Here is a 21022-nt window from a genome sequence, read left to right on the forward strand (position 1 = left end):
GTGTGGAAAAGAGAAGATGAAGAGTAACAATAAAGTAGTACTAACGTAGTACCCAAGAACTGTTTTTACATAGTTATCTTTCACCAATCATCTTCTTTCCAAATATCAGAAAGAACACTTAAATGCAAGCTCAAAAACACTGTGTGAACAAGAGATTCAAAGACATTTGTTTCCAGGGCTGTATGAGCTGTTTCACAGCAGTGAATCATTTAAGTTCCGAGGGCAATTAAAGTTCCTAGAGAGTGAGGAGGAAGCAGAGAGGGACACGGGGACCCATCATCTGAGAATGACACAGCTGACCCCAACAGCGGGAGGGCAGGAGACCAAGAGGGCCTGCCCCAGATACAAAGTCAGCGCTCTCTGTTTGCTTAAAGGAGTCCTATCCATACAAGCACATATACAAAAACAACCCCCCTCCTGAAGTCTTTGAAATCCTTTGAGTTCCTAAGGAAGTAGCTCCCTCATCAGTCTCTGTTGAACTACATCATCAGAATTTTCCCATTTTCCTCACAAAACGCAGTTTCCTCTAAGTAGTTCAGTACAGTTTTTCTTGGTGCTATTACCTCAGGAAAGAAGAGTTGACCAGCAGAGTTAGCAAAATTGAGTTCTAGGTTTTGCCCAATAATTTTCCAGTTAACAGTAACATTTCCTCGACCAGGGGGTGTTCTTATCACATGGAACTGTAAAATTTCTCCTGCAAGTCAAATGTATAGATTGACGAATGTTTAATGTAACATGAACTTATTCACATTTGAAGTCAACAAAACCCAAATCCCAAACATGCAGCTGCTACAATGCCTTTTCTAAGAACATTACAAACCTGTTCTGTTTGCAATTTTCTAGAAGCTTTATACATGCTTAGTGCTTATTAACACATTACCGCTGATTCCACTTCTAAATACTTCCATTTAGTAGAACTTCAGGAAGTTTAATGTGTAAAAGTTAAAAAGCACATGCTAAAATGGAAAACACAAACTTTTTATACACTCCAAAACATGCACCAGAACAGAAATGTTCTGTAAATTTAATAATTAAGTCCTCATGGTCAAAACTAGCAATAATACAAGTAAATTCTTTCTTCACTTCTCAAAAGGACACAAATTCCTTACACTGGTATGCAATGTGATTTTACAGAATGCATGCATAAAAATGCTTGCAAATACCTGAAAATCACATTTCTTTAAATTGTAACTTACATATACCATCAATGATTTTGTTTTATAGAAAGAAATACAAAGGAAAGGTGTCAAATCCATATATCAACCTCTGTAACTTCACCAAAGTTACAGTTATCCCTCCTGGATAATTGAGGCATTTTAGATACTTTCCATTCCTGGCTTTTATCCTCATGTAATACTTTATAAAACTGAAGAAAATCAAAACGGAAATCTCTTCTAAATTACTTAAAGTTAAAAGTAAACTCCTACAGAAACCGGCGATGGCTTGCCGAAAATATGCTGCGTTCAAAATTTTGATGATGATGAACACAAGTTATACTAATGAAGCGTTTTACTAAAATATAATAATAATTTTAAAAAGATAAGTGAGTTGATGTTTAAAAAGTTTTAAAAGAACACATCCTTTTTCAAATTTTATAGCACAGGCATATAGTTGAAATCCAATAATTACTCTTATTCAGATATCTAAACAAGCTAAATAGTTCCAACCTTTTTTAAAGGAGGATAGCAATAAAACAAAATATGAACAGCCTTTCCAAATATATTTTAATTTCCACAGTTTTTTAACTCTTGAAAATAAAAAAATTAAATAATTACTTCTAACAGGTTTCTTAAAATATTATAAATTAATTAATTTAGAGATTATCTTAATTTCAATTTGTTGTTATTCAGTCACTAAGTCGTGTCTGACTCTTTGCGACCCCATGAACTGCAGCAAGCCAGGCTTTTCTGTCCATCATTATCTCCCTGAGTTTCCTCGAACTCATATCTATTGAGTCAGTGATGTCATCCAACCATCTCATCCTCTGTCACCCCTTTCTCCTCTTGCCCTCAATTTTTTAATTACTAATAAACAAAAAATTCTCATACTAAATTTGAGCACACATAACTTTAATACAATAAATTATTTTGGGACAGCAGAAAATATAAGAAAACAAAAACATCAGAAAGACTTCTAAATAAAATTTCCCAGAACAATATTTAATGTATACATTTTAAAATGTTTCAATATGAAAAAAAATCTTAATTGTGTCATGTTAGTAGGCTATGATTTGGATTTTCTTGAAACATGAAGGAAACACACTATTAGAATGTCCAAAGGTTAGGATATAACTGAAAGAATGGGTACAATCAGCAATAATTGCCATACCATCCAAAACATTTATACTTGTAACTCAGAGGAATAAAACGCAGACACTATCATGAAACCCTAGAGTAGCTCTCTTGTATGCCATGCAGAATTCCACAAGGGTTTATTACTGAAAGACATGGAGAGACCTTTGGAGTTACTAAGCTGTTTCACCTACAGTGTTGTCTGGTAACACAAATAAAAAGTTATATAGAGTCATGGATTTCAAGAAAACGAAATATTTAAAAATGAAAATTACGTAAGTTTGAAAAACTACTAAAGATGTACTAAAAATACAAATGGAAAAAAAAATGTAGATCAATGAAAACCCATGTTGAAGGGGAACCTGTAAATTTCATAATAAAAAATTACAGTTGTAAGAAGGTACATAGAGATTTGGGAATAAATGCACCATGAAAGGTGAAACAAAATGAAATGCTAAGGAGAAAGATGTAAAATCCTATGAATTTATTACATGTAAAAATACTCAGTCTAATACCAATTTTAAGATCACTTTTGAAAATTTAACGATGCCACGCAACGAACTTGTAAGAAAATATGACAAGAAACACAATTTGAAGCACAACACACACTCATAAAAGGTAAATCAAGCATTCCTTAAACACATAATTGTCTAAACCTACTGAAAATCATATCAATAGTATAAATGATGTGAAGATTTTCTAGTAATCAAAAAACTCTGCCTCTTTAAGGCAGACTGCTAAGAATCAGGTCCATTTGAAATGCTTCCTAGGAAAAATTACCAGAAAGCTACCTTCCACCTAGAGGAAGAGTCAAAGGATAGAGGAAAAGGAAAAAATCAGAAACAGGTACTCAGTCTTCTAAATACAATGGAAGGACAGAAGATAAGGCCTAGAGAAGGAAAGTCAAGTTTTCAGATAACAAATGTCTCAACATACTGCTTCTAGGTTTTTCCCAGGATGAAGCCCTAGGGAGGCCCCTATGGAAAAGTCTAACTCCTGGAAGATCATCTTGATATGAAATCGAGAGTCTAGCAAAAGTCAGTGATACATTTCAACTCTAAGCAGATGATCTATCATATGCACTGCTGCTGCTGCTGCTAAGTCGCTTCAGTCGTGTCCGACTCTGTGCGACCCCATAGACGGCAGCCCACCAGGCTCCCCTGTCCCTGGGATTCTCCAGGCAAGAACACTGGAGTGGGTTTCCATTTCCTTCTCCAGTGCATGAAAGTGAAAAGTGAAAGTGAAGTTGCTCAGTCATGTCCAAGTCTTCGCAACCCCATGGACTATAGCCTACCAGGCTCCTCCGCCCAGGGGATTTTCCAGGCATGAGTACTGGAGTGGGTTGCCATTGCCTTCTCCGACTCTTGGCCTAGCCTCACACAAGTAAGAACTAGGTATAAAATTCATTTTAATAACCCAGAGTGTTTCATCTACTTGTTACAAAACAAATTAGGATTCTTCTCACAAAGATAAGCATCAACTACAATGTGTATAAAAATAATGGAAAACTAAAATATGGGAAACGTATTTTAATAGATTCACGTATACATGGTATACAGGTACCATCCAAATTGACTGTGCTCTACAATAGAAAATGATTTAAAACAATTACAGAAATACAAATAGTACAAAACACATACTGTCAATAAGAATAGTTAAGACAGAAAGTTGAATGCTTCTAATATAGCAGTTTGATAAATATTTTTTTAAAGAATCACATCTCCTGTTCAAATATTTGCCCACAAAAGATATATGCTGTCTCTAAGAAAAGGAAAAAATTTAAATCTATTAAACATGACATAATGATTCTGATGCTGCAGAGCTGTGTGAAGTGAACCATCTAACACAAGATTTATAAAGAGTGCATTTATACACAGCATGCGATAAAAACCTACTCTCCTATATTTCTCAATTCTGCCCATTACATTTGAAAGAAAGTAATATTCACAACTGGGCATCTATCCAATTGCCTTAGGACAAAAATGTAGAAGTAGGACTTTACAGAATTCAATATATTGTTAAACACTAGGGCCATTCCTCCCCATGAACTGAAAATGTATCCGAAAGCCAGAAGTTCAGCACAGTCCACATTTTAAAATTAATCACATAAATGAAACTCCAACACTAGGTCAAAAGCAATGTTAACACTGCCAAAAGCACATATGGCATTTTTATAATTTCATTTCCTTAGTAGTTATCTTTGAAGAATCACCATGAAGTTTTTATTTTTGTAAACTTCTGCGTGATATATATCTCTTTATGCAATTTTGCAGTAACATAAAGAATACACACAAAAATGCTGAATTCTTGAGGTCGATAATAATGCTTCTGAAAAAAGAAAATTATCTTAGACTCTGAGAAAAGGTTCAGGAGGAAAGGGAAAGAAACGTAAACTAAAAAAATAGAAATTTCCTCCATTTTTTTATTTGGAAAATGTAAAAAGTCTAGGGAGTGCTAATAAATGAAAGCAATTCATCTTTCTGCTTCCTGTAGCAAACTCAAGCTCACAAGTGGATACGATAAAGTGGCTACTTAACCAATAACACACGTGGACCATGTGTTTTAAGAATCAATCATTTTTCCTATTTGCATCCCCTGCAGATATTTAGCTATTGGAAACTGCAGAGACCACAATCTGGCTTTCAGGTTAAGTTCAGATGGGTGAAAGAGAACACAGGTGTCAGAATGTGCAGTTTCTCCAAGATGACTAGGAGCTCAGCAGAGCGCCTAAGTTTCTTCAGAGCCACACCCACCACTACCGCCACCATCCAGGTTTCCTTAAGATGAATGTTATGGCACTAGCTCCTTCACAGTTCTAATCCCCTTAAAGTGATCCAGGACATCCAAATACTTTTGTACTCCTAGAAATAAAAAATCCCATCATATTGCTGAAAATCATATACCTAGAGCAGCTCTTAAGTCCTCCAATAAATCTAATCCTTTCTGGTTACTAAATTTATGCCCTCCATGAAACTAACACTTTTATTCTCTTCTTCTACATTCTCTGTATTTCTTCTACATTCTCTGTATTTCTTCAACAAAATAAAAACAAGTCCTCCAATAAATCCAATCCTTTCTGGTTACTGAATTTATGCCCTCCATGAAACTAACATTTTTATTCTCTTCTTCTACATTCTCTGTATTTCTTCTACATTCTCTATATTTCTTCTACATTCTCTGTATTTCTTCAACAAAATGAAAACAAGTCCAAAACAGTCTATGTTTTACTATCTGCTGCTGCTGCTGCTAAGTCACTTCAGTCATGTCCGACCCTGTGCGACCCCATAGGCTCCCCCGTCCCTGGGATTCTCCAGGCAAGAACACTGGAGTGGGTTGCCATTTCCTTCTCCAATGTGAAAGTGAAAAGTGAAAGTGAAGTCGCTCAGTCATGTCCGACCCTTAGCGACCCCACAGACTGCAGCCTACCAGGCTGCTCCATCCATGGGATTTTCTAGGCAATAGTACTATCTACAATGGAAAAAGTGGAGGGAGTACTAACTAATGAATGCAATTCTTCGTCCTATTTCCTGTACCAAACTCATGCTCACAGGTTGATATGATAAAGCAGATTTATTATATCTATTTTATTGTATCAGATATGATACGATAATCATATCAGCTTTCTCCAGTTTTTCTCCTTTCCTTGCTCTCAGAACCAAAAATCTGAATATCCCCTAAGGCAGTGCTTCTCACCCGTAAAGCAGTGAAAGACAAGGGGTTTTTGTTTTGTTTTCCTTGATCTATCAGATACTGACAGTTTTGTAAAACAGAAAAAAAAATAAATAAATGAGTAAGTAAGTTAAATGTCAAAAGGACACACATACAAAGTATACGCCCAAAGATATCACTTTTGGATTTCACAGCAGAATGACATTACAAAAGTCTCTAGAAAAGATTATTTCCATTTTCAAATTTATCTTGTCACAAACCAGAAGCAAAAAAAACTTTGTGAAGACATCAACTTGAGGATCAGACTTTGAGGGGCTAACTGCCCCCAGGGCATCTACATCCTGTCTTTCATCCTCAGTAATTTGCTGTCTATCCCAGGTTCTTCCTCTAAAATTCCTCTGCAGTCACTACTGTTTCCTATAGCCCATTTGTGAATCTCATCTCACTGGTTGCCCAGGTTAGTAAGGCACAGACACAAGGCTTGCTTTCTTCTGATAACTAATGAGAACAGACTCTTATTTTGGTCTCTTCCCACCCCGCTGGCAGAGAGTTCTCTCCCCTTTCTCCTTTGCCTTTTGCCTTTCCTGGACCCTCTCCTGGCATTTCATATAGATCCATCCTTGACAACTTGCCTTTCTTCCTCCAGCCACCAAAATCTTAGTAATTTTCCTAATTTCAACTATTATCTCTAAAAATCCAATTCGTCTAACTCGAGATAGAGTCAGCTTCTCGCACCCATTTCCTCCTCTCACACGGACACTGTTGCTCAAATTCATTATTCTTTCAACTCAAATGTTTACCCGACACTCCTGCATTGCCAAGCTCTGCAGCAGACATACGTTCAAGCAAAACAAAGCTTCTTCTCACAAGGTGGCCTACAGCATAAGCTCTGGATTCAGACAGCACTAGATTTAAGCTCCACCATGAATACCTATGTGCTGGGTAGTCCCTCTAACATTCGGTTTCCTTGTCTGAACACCTGGTGTATATCATCATACCCACTCCATAGCCCTGTTGTTAAAATTAAGCAAAATAATAGATGTAAAATGTCTGGCAGGCAGAAAACACTCAATAAATGTTATTGTTGTTGTCATTATTATTAAGATTAACTTATTCTGCGGTGACTTTTTACTCGTATTATACTACAAATAATTTTTTGAGAGTTGATGATCTGTCTTTAGACTGGATTTACAGCAATTCATTAGTCACTTTTACTCACCGTTGCTATGACAATATAAGATTCAAAACCATTAATAAGAGGGAAGAGTGTTGGAAAATGTCTCAGATATTTATTTGCATTACGTTGAATAAACTTGCAAGTTGGGAATATGGTAAGATAATGGACGACACACACTAAAATGCCCTCAGTTTCCAGAACAGCCACAACACTAGCTATAGGATTCTGTCCAGTCACTTAATCTGTATGTCAGTTTTCTCATCGTAAAAATCAAAGTCCAAATGCATGATCTATATCCTTTTCATTTCTTAAATCTCTGAGATACAATTATTTTTAAACACAAATTATAGTGAAACACAATCTATAAATACCAGTTTTATCTCAAACAGACTTATTCAAAGACAGAAACATTGTCATGATGCTTTAAACAAACAAAAAGCAGCCTATAAATGTAAACCCTATAAATGATGTAAAATATTAAGTTTCAAAGAAATTACTGTTTTTATGGGAAAAGGGGATCCTTTATAAATTTTTTAATTTGGCACTTAGTTCATAAATATACTGCCATACAAATGTAAAATCCACACTAAAATAGTCACTGATTAGAAACTACTATTTGTTTGGAACAGTCAATATTTCACCATCAAATATCAACAGTTACCCCTTAGTACACATATATGATGTGCCTAAAACTAGGCTAAGCATTTAGCATTAGAGCTAACTTAATCCTCACACAGAAACCTATAAAGGAAATAGTATTTCCCATAATTTAACAGATCAGAAAGCTGAGCCTCCCAGGTTTGACCAATTTCCTTAAAACCACACTAGTGGGGAGTGGCAAGCTAGAACACAATACCAATCTGTGAGGCTCCTGAATCGAGTTAAACAGTTCATTATACATGACATGACATTGACATTGAAGTCGCTCAGTCGTATCCGACTCTTTGCAACGCCATGGACTATAGCCCACCAGGCTCCTCCGTCCATGGAATTTTCCAGGCAAGAGTACTGGAGTGGGTTGCCATTTCCTTCTCCAGGAGATCTTCCCGACCCAGGGATCAAACCCGGGTCTCCCTCATTGTAGGCAGACACTTTACCACCTGAGCCACCAGGGAAGTCCATCATACAGCCCTCTCCCAAATAAAATCCACATATATTAACAGACCCAGCTGTACAAAATAATGAAAGAATTTGTAAAAATTGGAAACTTTAAAAGACAAGACAAAAAATTACCTCCATGGAAAAGAGAGTCAATGTGCTCAACAATAACAAGAACCCACCTTCATGGCCTATGACAGATCTGGAAGCAGTCTGAAAGCTAACAACGCCCGCCACATTGTCATTGGCCAAAATGTTCACTCTGACGGTGTCGGAACTGGGCAAAATTCTACTTCCACCTTCCGTGTACACCAAACTAACTACAATGATTTCATCATCCTCTGGCTCGGAGTCATCCAAAATGGTCAAAATGGCAACCTTTTTGGTTTCACCTGTAATTAATTAATGGGATAAAACCTAAGTAAGAAAATCATTAACAGAGAATTCACAAAGGTCCAAAATAACTTCCTTCAGAAACTATTAAGTTAAAATGTGTGGGTGCTTAGTTGCTCAGTCATGTCAGACTTTCTGCAACCTCACAGACTGCAGCCTGCCAAACCCCTTCCTCTATTCATGGCATTTCCCAGGCAAGAATACTGGAGTGGGTTACCAATTTCCCCTCCAAGGACTCTTCCCCACCCAGGGATAGAACCTCTGTCTCCTGCGTTGGCAGGTGGATTCTTTACCATCATGCCACCTGGGAAGTCCTTTAAGTAAAAATACATGAGTGAATTATAACAGTTCAATATCTTGAGCAACATTAGTGTCACTGTAAGCAAATGTACTGCAGCCATGAAATTATAAGATGCTTGCTCCTTGGAAGAAAAGTTATGACCAACCTAGACAGCATATTAAAAAGCAGAGACATTACTTTGCCAACAAAGGTCCATCTAGTCAAGGCTATGGTTTTTCCAGCAGTCATGTATGGATGTGAGAACTGGACTATAAAGAAAGCTGAGCAGCAAAGAATGGATGCTTTTGAACTGTGGTGCTGGAGAAGACTCTTGAGAGTCTCTTGGACTGCAAGGAGATCCAACCAGTCAATCCTAAAGGAAATCAGTCCTGAATATTCATTGGAAGGACTGATGCTGAAGCTGAAACTCCAGTACTTTGGCCACCTGATGCAAAGAACTGACTCATTGGAAAAGACCTTAATGCTGGGAAAGATTGAAAGCTGGAGGAGAAGGGGATGACAGGATGAGACGGTTGGATGGCATCACCGACTCCATGGACATGAGTTTGAGTAAGCTCTGGAAGTTGGTGTTGGACAGGGAAGCCTGGCGTGCTGCAGTCATGGGATCTCAAAGAGTCAGACACAACTGAGCGACTGAACTGATATGTTAGCCTGTATACCCTTTCACTTATAAAGCACTGTAAAATTTCATTAACATGGACAGACTGTAGAAAGGACATTTTGAATTCGGAAAATTAAAGGGTAGAATTATTTCAAGGAATCATGGTTTTATCTCCGGTGTCTAGCCTAGAACCGTGACCTAGCTAGGGGAAGAGACTCTGAAGCCACTACTGGTTAGAAATAGTTCCTTCTAGAAAGGTGGATCTGATTCTCATCCTGGTGTTACTGTGAGTGATTTTCAGATAACCAACCCAAAACTTCCCTGAAAGACCAAGGACACTTACGGAATAGTGGTCAAATGAGAAACAGAAAAGGATGGTAAATGCTGAGGCAAAGAACCCACCTAAACGGGATAAGTCTTAGGGGAGCCAGATGAGATGACAACATCAAACACGAGCTCCCAGGATGTGGACAATAAGAGAAGGAGGCAGAAGAGGACTTCAAAGTGACGAGTGACAGCAGCAAGGGCCAAGAATGTACTCTGCGATTTAGCCTAGGACTCCACTTGCAGACAGACCACTGAACACCCCCAAACCCAACACTGCTATCTGATGTTCGGCCTACAGTGGTCCCCGTCTAATTCACTGCCACTTTTTGAAAGAGGTTGAAAGGGTGAGAAAAAGCAGGAAAAAGGAAAAAGTAGGTGTGAATGCACGTTCTCAGTCTCATGACGCTGGCACGCATGTGCGAGTGCTCAGGCACATCCGACTCTTTGAGGCCCCATGGACTATAGCCTGCCAGGCTCCTCTGTCCATGGAATTTTCCAGGCAAGAATACAGGAATGGGTTGCCGTTTCCTACTCTAGGGGATCTTCCCAACCCAGGGACTGAACCTGCATCTCTTCTGTCTCCTGCACTGGCAGGCGGATTCCTTACCACTTCCCACTTACCTGGGAATCCCCATGACCCTGGTATGTTTTATCAATTCAATGTTAAGACTGCTTCAAGAGAATATATATTATCTGAGAATACAGGTCAACTACAAAATATAGTCCATTTTGCATGATGCTAAAGTTACAACTCAAGGTAATACTAGCTGTTGTAATGGTACTACATTACATGACATATTCTTTATAGTTACCAAAGCCACTAAAACATCTAATCTTAAGTATTCATCTCCACTCCCTCCTCAAATTTTCATTACTTTCCTTGAAACAGGGGAAAATGTTACCAGTTGTAACCTATGCACACACATAGTGTATGTATGTGTATGATATCACACACCAAGTGTATCAGTATTCCATTGTTCCCAAAATCAATTACTAGGAAATAACCATTATAGAGGGCTTCCCTGATGGCTCAGCAGGTAACGAATCCATCCGCAATGTAGAAGACACTGGTTCAATTCCTGGGTCGAGAAGATATCCCCTGGAGAAGCAAATGGCAACCCACTCCAGTATCCCTGCCTGGAAAATTCCATAGACAGAGGAGCCTGGCAGGCTACAGCCCACAGGTTTGCAAAGAGTCAGACACGACTGAGTGACTAAGCACAAGCCCAACCATTATAGACAAGTTTTAAACTACCTTAAAAAGTTACTCTAAAATGTAATGCTTATTAGGTGCTTCAAAAGTATAATCTATAGCAACATAACCCCTAATTACTGTTTCCAAAAAAAGTATATGCATTAAAGGATAAAATATGCACTGAATTGCTCTAAGATATGAAATTGCACATAACATTTACTTCCTTCATTTTATTGTATAACCTGAAGCTTTTATGAGTATAATCATTTTCAATCAGAAAAAAAAACTATGTTAAAAAGCCATATGGAATTTATAAGTGCCCAAATCATGAGTTAAATAATGATTTCAGTAAAGATATCTTTCTTTCACCCGAAGAAAACTATTTTAAATATATGAACGCTCAAAATTTTCAAATACTTATTGATTCAATCAACCCTGGAAAAGAATTGGTAAATCTGCACTAATCCTAATTATTGTCCAAGTTCTCTATAATTTCACTGTTCATGAAAATTTAAAATAGTGATCCCATTCAAGTCTAGGACCAGTATTACAAGCTCATCTATCACTAGGTCACTATGCTTAATATAACATGAACAAAGTCACCCAATGAAGTGAAAGTTGCTCAGTCGTGTGACTCTGCGATCCCATGGACTGTAGTCTGCCAGGCTCCTCTGAGCATGGAATGCTCCAGGCCAGAATACTGGAGTGGAGAGGGATTAAACCCAGGTCTCCTGCTCGCAGGCAGATTCTTTACCATCCGAGCCACTAGGGAAGCCCAAGTTCATACTATTTATGCTGTTGCTGTTGTTCATTTGCTAAGTCATATCCAACTCTTTCTGATCCCATGAACTATATAGCACACCAGTTCCCCCTGTCCATGGGATTTCCCAGGCAAGAATACAGGAAAGGGTTGCCATTTCCTTCTCCAGGGGATCTTCCCAACCCCGGGACCAAACCTGTGTCTCCTGCATTGGCGGGCAGATACTTTACCACTGAGCCACTAGGGAAGCCCTTATACTTTTTATACTTGTTATTTTCTTTGGAGGTTTATCCTGATTTGTCAGTGCATATGAAAAAGCCTCCCATTTCTTGGCTAGCAATACTTTTTACTCACATGTTTAATGGTGGATACATGGCTCGTTTTTATAACTTCCTTTACAAAATTAAAACTTGCTTTAGATATGCTTCTACATTTCCTTAAAGGCTCAGCTATCACACATAAAAGGGATAAAATCCTCACCTTCCCTCTTCTCTTTTTATTCAACTAAAAAGATACACACATAGGGCCTCATCAGCCCTCTATATGTCCTGCTGCTGTTGCTGCTGCTAAGTCACTTCAGTCGTGTCTGACTCTATGCGACCCCACAGACGGAAGCCCACCAGGCTCCCCCGTCCCTGGGATTCTCCAGGCAAGAACACTGCAGTGGGTTGCCATTTCCTTCTCCAATGTGTGAAAGTGAAAAATGAAAGTGAAGTCGCTCAGTCGTGTCCGACCCTTAGCGACCCCACGGACTGCAGCCCACCAGGCTCCTCCATCCATGGGATTTTCCAGGCAAGAGTACTGGAGTGACTTGCCATTGCCTTCTCCGCCTCTATATGTGAGGTCAACCATTAACAAGCCAATTACGTTTTTTGTTCACTTTTACATATTAGCAAGAATGTACATGGTAAGAATGCATATGAACACTATCATAAAAATGGACTATAATGACTTTCCCAGGGGGAACTGAAATCCATTGAGAACCATCACTCACCTTCAGCAAAAGTCAGAATGTCTCCAGCACCTATAAAATCTAAACCTTCAGTAGCTGTTCCACCAATGACACGCCATTCGACTGTCACCTGACCTAAGCTGCCCCCTGTCCTGTGGATCACCATCTCCACTGTGGTTTGAGGCTGCTCCTGAACTTCGACATATAAGCCATCTTCGGAGCTGTTGGGACTAATACTGTAGATCACAAACACTCCAAAGGCATCACCATTTAATGCTATGACAACTGTAGAAGTGTTTGGCTGTCCTATGGTTGGCTGGTTTTTAAAACTGGCTGTGATGTTCATGAGATGAACTTCGAGGAGAGAAATCAGGAAACTCTCATCCATCTCTGGGAGATCGTCGGGAAGAATAGAAACGGTGAGATTTGCAAATTCATCGCCTTCCAGCATGATGGCCCACTGCCTTGTCACAGGCTCATAGTCACTGCCAGCCACAGCCTGACCGCTAAAAAGAGACGCTACTCTGGTCACGTTTTTCTTGTAGGTCCAGAAGTCTGAGTTGTTAGCAGTTGGGCTGGTCCACGAAGTCATCCAAAAACACTGGGGGCCTTCAGAAGCACTGAGAAAGGAGAACGCTGAGCACGCGTGTTCTTTGAGACACAAAGTGGCACAAGTATCCTGGGGCTTCCCCATCGCAGAGACATTCACCCAAGTTCTCCAAAGTGGGTCAGGCACCCCGTGAATTGGTGATTCATAGTAGGACAGTAAGTCTTGACCCTCCTCAACTGCAAGAGCCACTACATCAATATCAGAAGTGCCGTAGAACAACAACAGCCGACCAAAGTGCCCTCCGCTAAAACGTGGAGTGACAAAAGACAGGAATTCAGAGCAATCTGTGCATTACACGCAGAGGCAAGAACGCTGACTGTGGTTTCCACTTTTTTTAAATTGATAAAGTACTAGCATAGACACAACCATGTTTCTTAATAAGATTTCTATGTCTGAGTTTTCTTATGTAAGGAAACATGGTTCATTTTCATTCAGATAATACTTATTTTTAACCTAGCTATGAAAATATCTTGCAAGATATGCAAATCATATCCATTCCAGAATTTTCAAGCAGAGTTAGAAAATGAATCTTCACTACTAACTTTCACTGAAACTAATAATGAATGATACCGACATGGGTACATTTTAAGGAAATGTAAATGTAATTACTTGCCACAAGCTTGCAAGACCACCTATTTTTCTATTTCTGAAGGCGCTCAGTGAACGGTATGCTGCCTCAGAAAAGAAAGGCAGGAGAAAATAAGAACCCGAAAATCAACTACTTCATATGGCATCTGAATGATCTTCAATTTAGAAACCAGTTGCTTTTAAGTTCTAATTCAAACAAATCACCAATTAAAGCAATAAATGTCTGGGGTTAGAAACCCAAATGATGTATAACCCATTTCACTAATAAAAGGTATGGGAAAAATAATTAGTACTTTATAGTGATAAGCATAATTTAATTAACAGATTATAATAACCTGTAGAATATTTTACATTATGTAAAAACCACCATAATTAAATTATTGGACTGTGCAAGAGATCCTTTTCCACCACCCCACAAGTCCCAAGCAGCCATCTCATATACCTTCTCCTGACAGTTATGTGAGCACAGGAACTTCTCTCCAGAGGCTCTTGAACACGAGAAACCGACTGAACAAAGGCTACTGTACCGTAAGGATTATCATTGGCAGGAATAATAACACTTGCCACTCGATCTAACCCAATAGTACCTCCACCAGAGGCATCAGTTAGCTGCACTTGGATAACCTAAAAATACAGTGAAAACGTCCTTAACAGAATCCTGGTTCTGAAACCAGAATAAACATGATGCAAGAAAAAAAAAAATCAAAGATACCCATATAAGAACACAATACAGTGTAACATGAATGAACATAAAGAAACTCCTCCACTACATTTGCAAACCCAACATGTAACAGAACAATCCTTCACCAGCTTTAACACTAGAGCATGACTGCACATGAGAAATACAGGCTGTTTAAGTTCCTTAATATTCTGTTATACAAACATGTGAATCAGTTTTAAGATGCCTCTTTATGTTTACCACTTCAGTAATATACTTGTAATCCCTATACACTTTTTTACGAAGGGAGAATATTGCATACATGTTTTATGAATAGTTCATTTATTGTGCTTTATTTCCCACATTCTTGTAAGTGGAAATTGTCTGATAAAATTTGAAACAAAAATATATCATGATGTCACCTAAATTTAGAGGAAAGGAAAGAGAAATGTTTTATATGTATTAACTAATAACTAATATTTAAGAAGTGAGTAATGACACAATTAGCACTCAACTGAAATTTTATGGACTTGCCTTCTACAAAAATTTGACACTATTAAAGAATAAATGCTGTTAAATCTAATTTTATGAGCTCTAGGTTTTAATAATACTTGAATTTCGTAAAATAAAATTATCATCAGCCAATATGTGTCGGTGATGAATCAACTTCCCCACTGAGACGTTATCTTTATTTGCCACTGCACTTCTTTATCATGAAAAATAAATATCAGGCAAACAAATCTCACATGGAATTTGTCACAGAGTAAATCCTAAAGAATAAATGAATGAATGAGCAGAAAATCAAAATCCACATATAATTAAGATTGATTGGCTCAGACTCAAGCCAAGAGAGATTATGAATACAAACAAATTGTTTATGTGAAACAATATAGCAAACTTTCTGCCAGATTATATATTTTTAATCACTTAACCAAAACGTACAAGAATATAATTGTACAAAAAAAAATCTTATACTAGTAAACTAGTATGTGAACAAGTATGAGACCTATTTCTAAAATATTCTTGTTTTTGTTTTCTGTAAGGATCACTTTCACACTACCAAATTTCGAACATTCTCACAGAAATAATTTATCACACACCTCTATAAATGTCACAATAACAGGCATCTGTTCTAATCACTATAAGACAAGATACGGTTTACAGTGTCATTCTAGACTAGCCATTCCTCTCACCTCTTCAATCTCCGGAACGTCGTCAGCCAGGACCTCTAACAACAAGGTTTGAATGGTTTCCCCAGGGGCAAAGGTCACATTACCTGAGACAACTCGCAGGTCGCCAGTAGCAAGCTGTCCATTAATAGTGGCAACCCACTGAACAGTAACATTGCTGAGTGTCCCAGAATTTCGAATTATTGGCAGGTTTACCTTCACTGAGTTAAACTCAGGTTCCTCTACCGTAAGTTTAGTAATCTGAAAACCTAAAGGGCAAAGCAGAGAGAATTTCAAATACAAAGTGAAACTAAGTCAACATAGAGTGAACCAACCACCACCCTACAGTCAATATTTTTACCCCCTTGAGCAATCTAAGAGGCTAAACTCCACAAAATCAGAGAAACATGCTATGATACAAATTGCTCAGGCCTGCCAAATTTTCCAAATTATTTTTCATTATGATAGAACCAGAAATCATAAATTCAGATGCCCACAGAGGTCAGACATATATCAGTCATGAGTGAAGTGGGTCCCGTGACTTCTGGGGTGAATGGCATGGTCCAAGCCTGGCAGCTGGTATTTTGCTTCGAAGGCTGATGCTATACAAAAAGGGGGGCTTGATGTCACCATACTTTTTTTTACTATAAAGAAAGCTCAGAAATTCAGATTTTTGTACAAATTTCTATGAATCAGTTCTTTTAACAATTGGTCTAAGATTCACAAAATACATCCAGGAGCCAGATCTGACCTAAAAGCCTAAAAGTGTACGATCTCTAGGTTTATGCTAAGAGGTTGATTTCTAACCACAGGTGGTGAACATACATAGATGCCCTTATATACCAGTAATAGCAGGTTAAAAGGAAACAAGATTAAATCAATTCTGAGGTTCTAAAAATAAAGAAATGTATGAATCTATACAAACAAGTAAGAGACACAGGCTAGTTTCATTACCAAATAATCCATAGGGATCATCAGAGGCCTCAATAATAATGATCGCCTCTGTTAGCGCCCCGAGTTTTGCCCCTCCTGTTGTTTCATTCAGCAGCTGCACAAGAAAAGATTCTTCCAGCTCAGGGTAGATGTCATTAATGATATATATTGGCACAGCTTTACTGGTCTCCCCTTCTAGTAAGACCACATCCGATGAAGCTATACTATAATCTTCACCTACAAAGACAGAAAAATGCTAAAACTTCTTCCAGAACATGATAATAAACTCCCTGTATACTAGGGAAATACTGTGACATACCACAATTCACGGACATACTTCGCAAGATGTTTCTGAGGACAGTGATTGCATTTAAACAGAAGATTTCACCTCTTGCAAGAAAAAAAATGGGTTTGATACAAGATAATAGTGAAAAACCATCCTGGCTATTCAAGTTCATGTCTTCATTTTTAGAAATACATATACATAGTGTTCTACTTGCCATATACACATACAGATGACACAAATATACACAGACATATAGATATGGATATGCACATGAACATAAAGAATCATTCACTATTACAAGACGGCCTCTTATTTACAAAAGTAAAAAAATATGTATGGTACTTTCAAAACGAACAAAACAAGAATTCTGATCTCACTGGGGAGACCAATTACACTGCTGCACAGAGATGGGTACGTCAATATCATCAGTCTTACAGCTGGAAAACATATATTTTTCTACAGAGTTGGATTAAAAGCTGCTAATGTATACCCCTATATGGATCACAGCCTTGTCATGGTGAAGGGGTTTGCATAATGCAACGAAGCTATGAGCCATGCTGTGTAGGACCACCCAAGACGGACGTGTCATAGCAAAGAGTTCTCACTAATCGTTGTCCCTGGAGAAGAAAACGGCAAATTACTCTAGTACTCTTGCCTCGAAAACCCCATGGGCAATGTGAAAAGGGAAAAAGATATGACACCAGAAGATGAACCCTAGAGGTCGGAAGGTGTCCAAATGCTCCTAGGGAAGAGACAAGGACAATTACTAATAGCTCTAATAAGAATGAAGCAGCTGGGCCAAAGCGGGAACTTCTTTCTTGACACTTAGTTGTGGATGTATCTGGTGGTGAAAGTAAAGTCCGATGCTCTAAAGAACAATATTGCATAGGAACCTGGAATGTTAGGTCCATGAAACAAGGTAAATCAGACATGGTCAAGCAGGAGATGGCAAGATTGAATATTAACAACTTAGGAATCAGTGAACTAAAATGGATGGGAATGGGCGAATTTAATTCAGATGACTATTATACCTACTACTGTGGGCAAGAAAACACTTAGAAGAAATGGAGTAGCCCTCATAATTGGCAGAACAAACCAAAATGCAGTACTTGGGTGCAATCTCAAAAATGACAGAACGATCTCGGTTTGTTTCCAAGAGGAACCATTCAATATCATAGTAATCAAGTCTCTGCCCCAACCACTGATGTCAAAGAAGCCAAAGCTGAATGGTTCTATGAAGACCTACAACACCTACTAGAACTCACACCAAAAGAGATGTCCTTTTCATCACAGGTGATTGAAATGTAAAAGTAGGAAATCAAGAGACACCCAGAGTAAGAGGCAAGTTTGGCCTTGGAGTACAAAATGAAGCCGGGCAAACACTATCGGAGTCTTGTCAAGAGAACATGCTGGTCACAGCAAACATCTTTTTCCAACAACAAAAGAGATGAATTTACACATAAACATCAGCAGATGGTCAATATGAAATCAGACTATGTTCTTTGCCAAAGATGGAGAGGCTCTATCCAGTCAGCATAAACAAGACCTGGAATTGACTGTGGCTCAGACCATGAGCTCCTCATTGCAAAATCCAGGCTTAAGAAGAAAGTAGGGAAAACTACTAGACTATTCATGTATGACCTAAATCAAATTCCTTATGATTATACCATGGAAGTGACAAATAGATTCAAGGGATTAGATCTGATAGACAGAGTGCCTGAAGAACTATGGACAGAGGTTCAACACAGTATACAGGAGATGATGGCCAAACCCCAAAGAAAAAGAAATGCAAGAAGCTAAAGTGGTTGTCTGAGGAGGCTTTTCAAATAGCTGAGAAAAGAAGTGAAAGGTAAGGGAGAAAGGAAAAGATACACCCAACTGAATGTAGAGTTCCAGAGAATAGCAAGGAGAGATAGGAAGATCATCTTAAAAAAAAAAAAAAAAACAGCGCAAAGAAGTAGAGGAAAACAATAGAATGGGAAAGACTAGAGATCTCTTCAAGAAAACTGGAGGTATCAAGGGAGCATTTCATGCAAGGATGGACACAATAAAGGAAAGAAACAGTAAGGACCTAACAGAACCAAATGAGATTAGGAAGAGGTGGCAATAATACAAAAAAGAACTAAAGAAGAAAGGTCTTAATGACCTGGATAAGCAGGACGGTGTGGTCACTCACCTACAGCTGGATATCCTAGAGTGTGAAGTCAAGAGGGCCTTAGCAAGAATCACTATGAACAAAGCTGGTGGATGTGACAGAATTCCAGCTGAGCTATATCAAATCCTAAAAGATGCTGCTGTGAAAGTGCTGTACTGAATATGGCACCAAATTTAGAAAACAGCAGTGGTCACAGGACTGGAAAAGATCTAGTGTTCATTCCAAATCAAAAAAAAGAGCAAAGCAAAAGAATGTTCAGACCACAACTGCCCTCATTTCACATGCTAGCAAGGTAATGCTCAAAATCTTTCAAACCAGGCTTCAGCAATTCATGAACCAAGAACTTCCAGATGTAAAAGCTGAGTTTCAAAGAGGCAGAGGAAACAGAGATAAAATTGCCAACAAAAAAAGCAAGGGAAGTCCAGAAAAACATCTACTTCTTCATTGACTACACTAAAGCCATTGACTGTGTGGATCACAAAATACTGTGGAAAAATTCTTCAAGAGATGGGAATACCAGACCACCTTACCTGCTTCCTGAGAAATCTGTATGTGGGTCAAGAAGCAAGTTAGAACGGAATAGGAACAATGGACTGGTTAAAAATTGGGAAATAAGTATGACAAGGCTACATGTTGTCATCCTTGTTATTTAAATTCTAAGCAGAGTGCCATTAATTCATGTAAAATGCCAGGCTGGATGAATCACAAGCTGGAATCAAGACTGCCAAGAGAAATATCAATAACCTCAGAAATGCAGATGATACCACTTTAATGGCAGAAAATGAAGAGGAACTAAAGAGTCTCTTGATGAGGGTGAAAGAAGACAATGAAAAAGCTGGCTTAAAATTCAACACTCAAAAAACTAACATCATGGTATCCGGTCCCATCACTTCATGGCAAACAGATGGGCAAACAGTGGAAACAGTGACAGACTTTATTTTCTTGGGCTCCACAATCACTGCAGACAGTGACTGCAGCCACGAAATTAAAAGATGCTTGCTCCTTAGAAGAAAAGGTATGACAAACCTAGACAGCATATTAAAAACTAGAGACATCACTTTGCCAACCAAAGTCCATATAGTGAAATCTATGGTTTTTCCAGTAGTCATGTGTGGATGTGAAATTTGAACCATAAAGAAGGATGAGCACCAAAGAATTGATGCTTTTAAACTGTGGTGTTGGAGAAGACTCTTGAAAGTCCCTTGGACAGCAAGGTGATCAAATCAGTCAATCCTAATGGAAATCAGCCATGAACATTTACTGAATGGACGACGCTGAAGCTGAAGCTCCACTTTGGCCACCTGATGTGAAGAGTTGACTCACTAAAAGAGACCCTGATGCTGGAGAAGATTAAGGGCAAGAGAAGAAGGGAGTGACAGAGGATGAGATGGTTGGATGGCAATAGTGACTCAATGGACATGAATTTGCACAAACTCCTGGAGATAATAAAGGACAGGGAAACCTGGTGTGCTGCAGTCCATGACTTAGTGACTGAACATCAACACCAGGAGACAGTGGAGGACAGAGGAGCCTGGCATGCTATGGTTCATGGGGGTCACAAAGAGTCGGACATGACTGAACAGCAATGACAAAAGCATATCACTTGGGGAGGCTTTGTCTCTGGTCAAACAGCAAAGGAGGAAAAGAGAGATGTAGAGATGCAAGTTCCATCCCTGGAGTCAGGAAGATCCTCTGGAGAAGGGCATGGCAGCCTCTCCAGTATTCTTGCCTGGAGAATCCCATGGACAGACGGGAGTCTGGTGGGCTACAGTCCATCAGGGTCGCAAAGAGTCGGACATGACTGAAGTGACTTAGCAGGCACGCACTTATGGAGTTTATAGGCTAATTTCCTAGAACAC

At 38.7% G+C, this 21022-nt stretch overlaps 1 protein-coding gene across 1 annotated transcript in view; it reads right to left on the reverse strand.

Moving 5' to 3' along the window:
* Positions 1-21022, reverse strand: part of ADGRV1 (adhesion G protein-coupled receptor V1) — a 549332-nt gene that overhangs the window by 419462 nt on the left and 108848 nt on the right. The window contains exons 30-35 of the mRNA XM_088838471.1: positions 16744-16959; positions 15814-16058; positions 14405-14586; positions 12807-13618; positions 8418-8627; positions 564-694 (exon numbers count right to left, since the gene is read on the reverse strand). Of these exons, the coding sequence (XP_088694597.1) occupies positions 564-694; positions 8418-8627; positions 12807-13618; positions 14405-14586; positions 15814-16058; positions 16744-16959 (1796 nt within the window). The remainder of the gene's footprint in view (positions 1-563; positions 695-8417; positions 8628-12806; positions 13619-14404; positions 14587-15813; positions 16059-16743; positions 16960-21022) is intronic.

This window comes from Moschus berezovskii, chromosome 8 (genome assembly GCF_049115385.1).
Source record: "Moschus berezovskii isolate FMDL1 chromosome 8, NW_MosBer_1.0, whole genome shotgun sequence".
NCBI classification, from domain to species: domain Eukaryota; kingdom Metazoa; phylum Chordata; class Mammalia; order Artiodactyla; family Moschidae; genus Moschus; species Moschus berezovskii.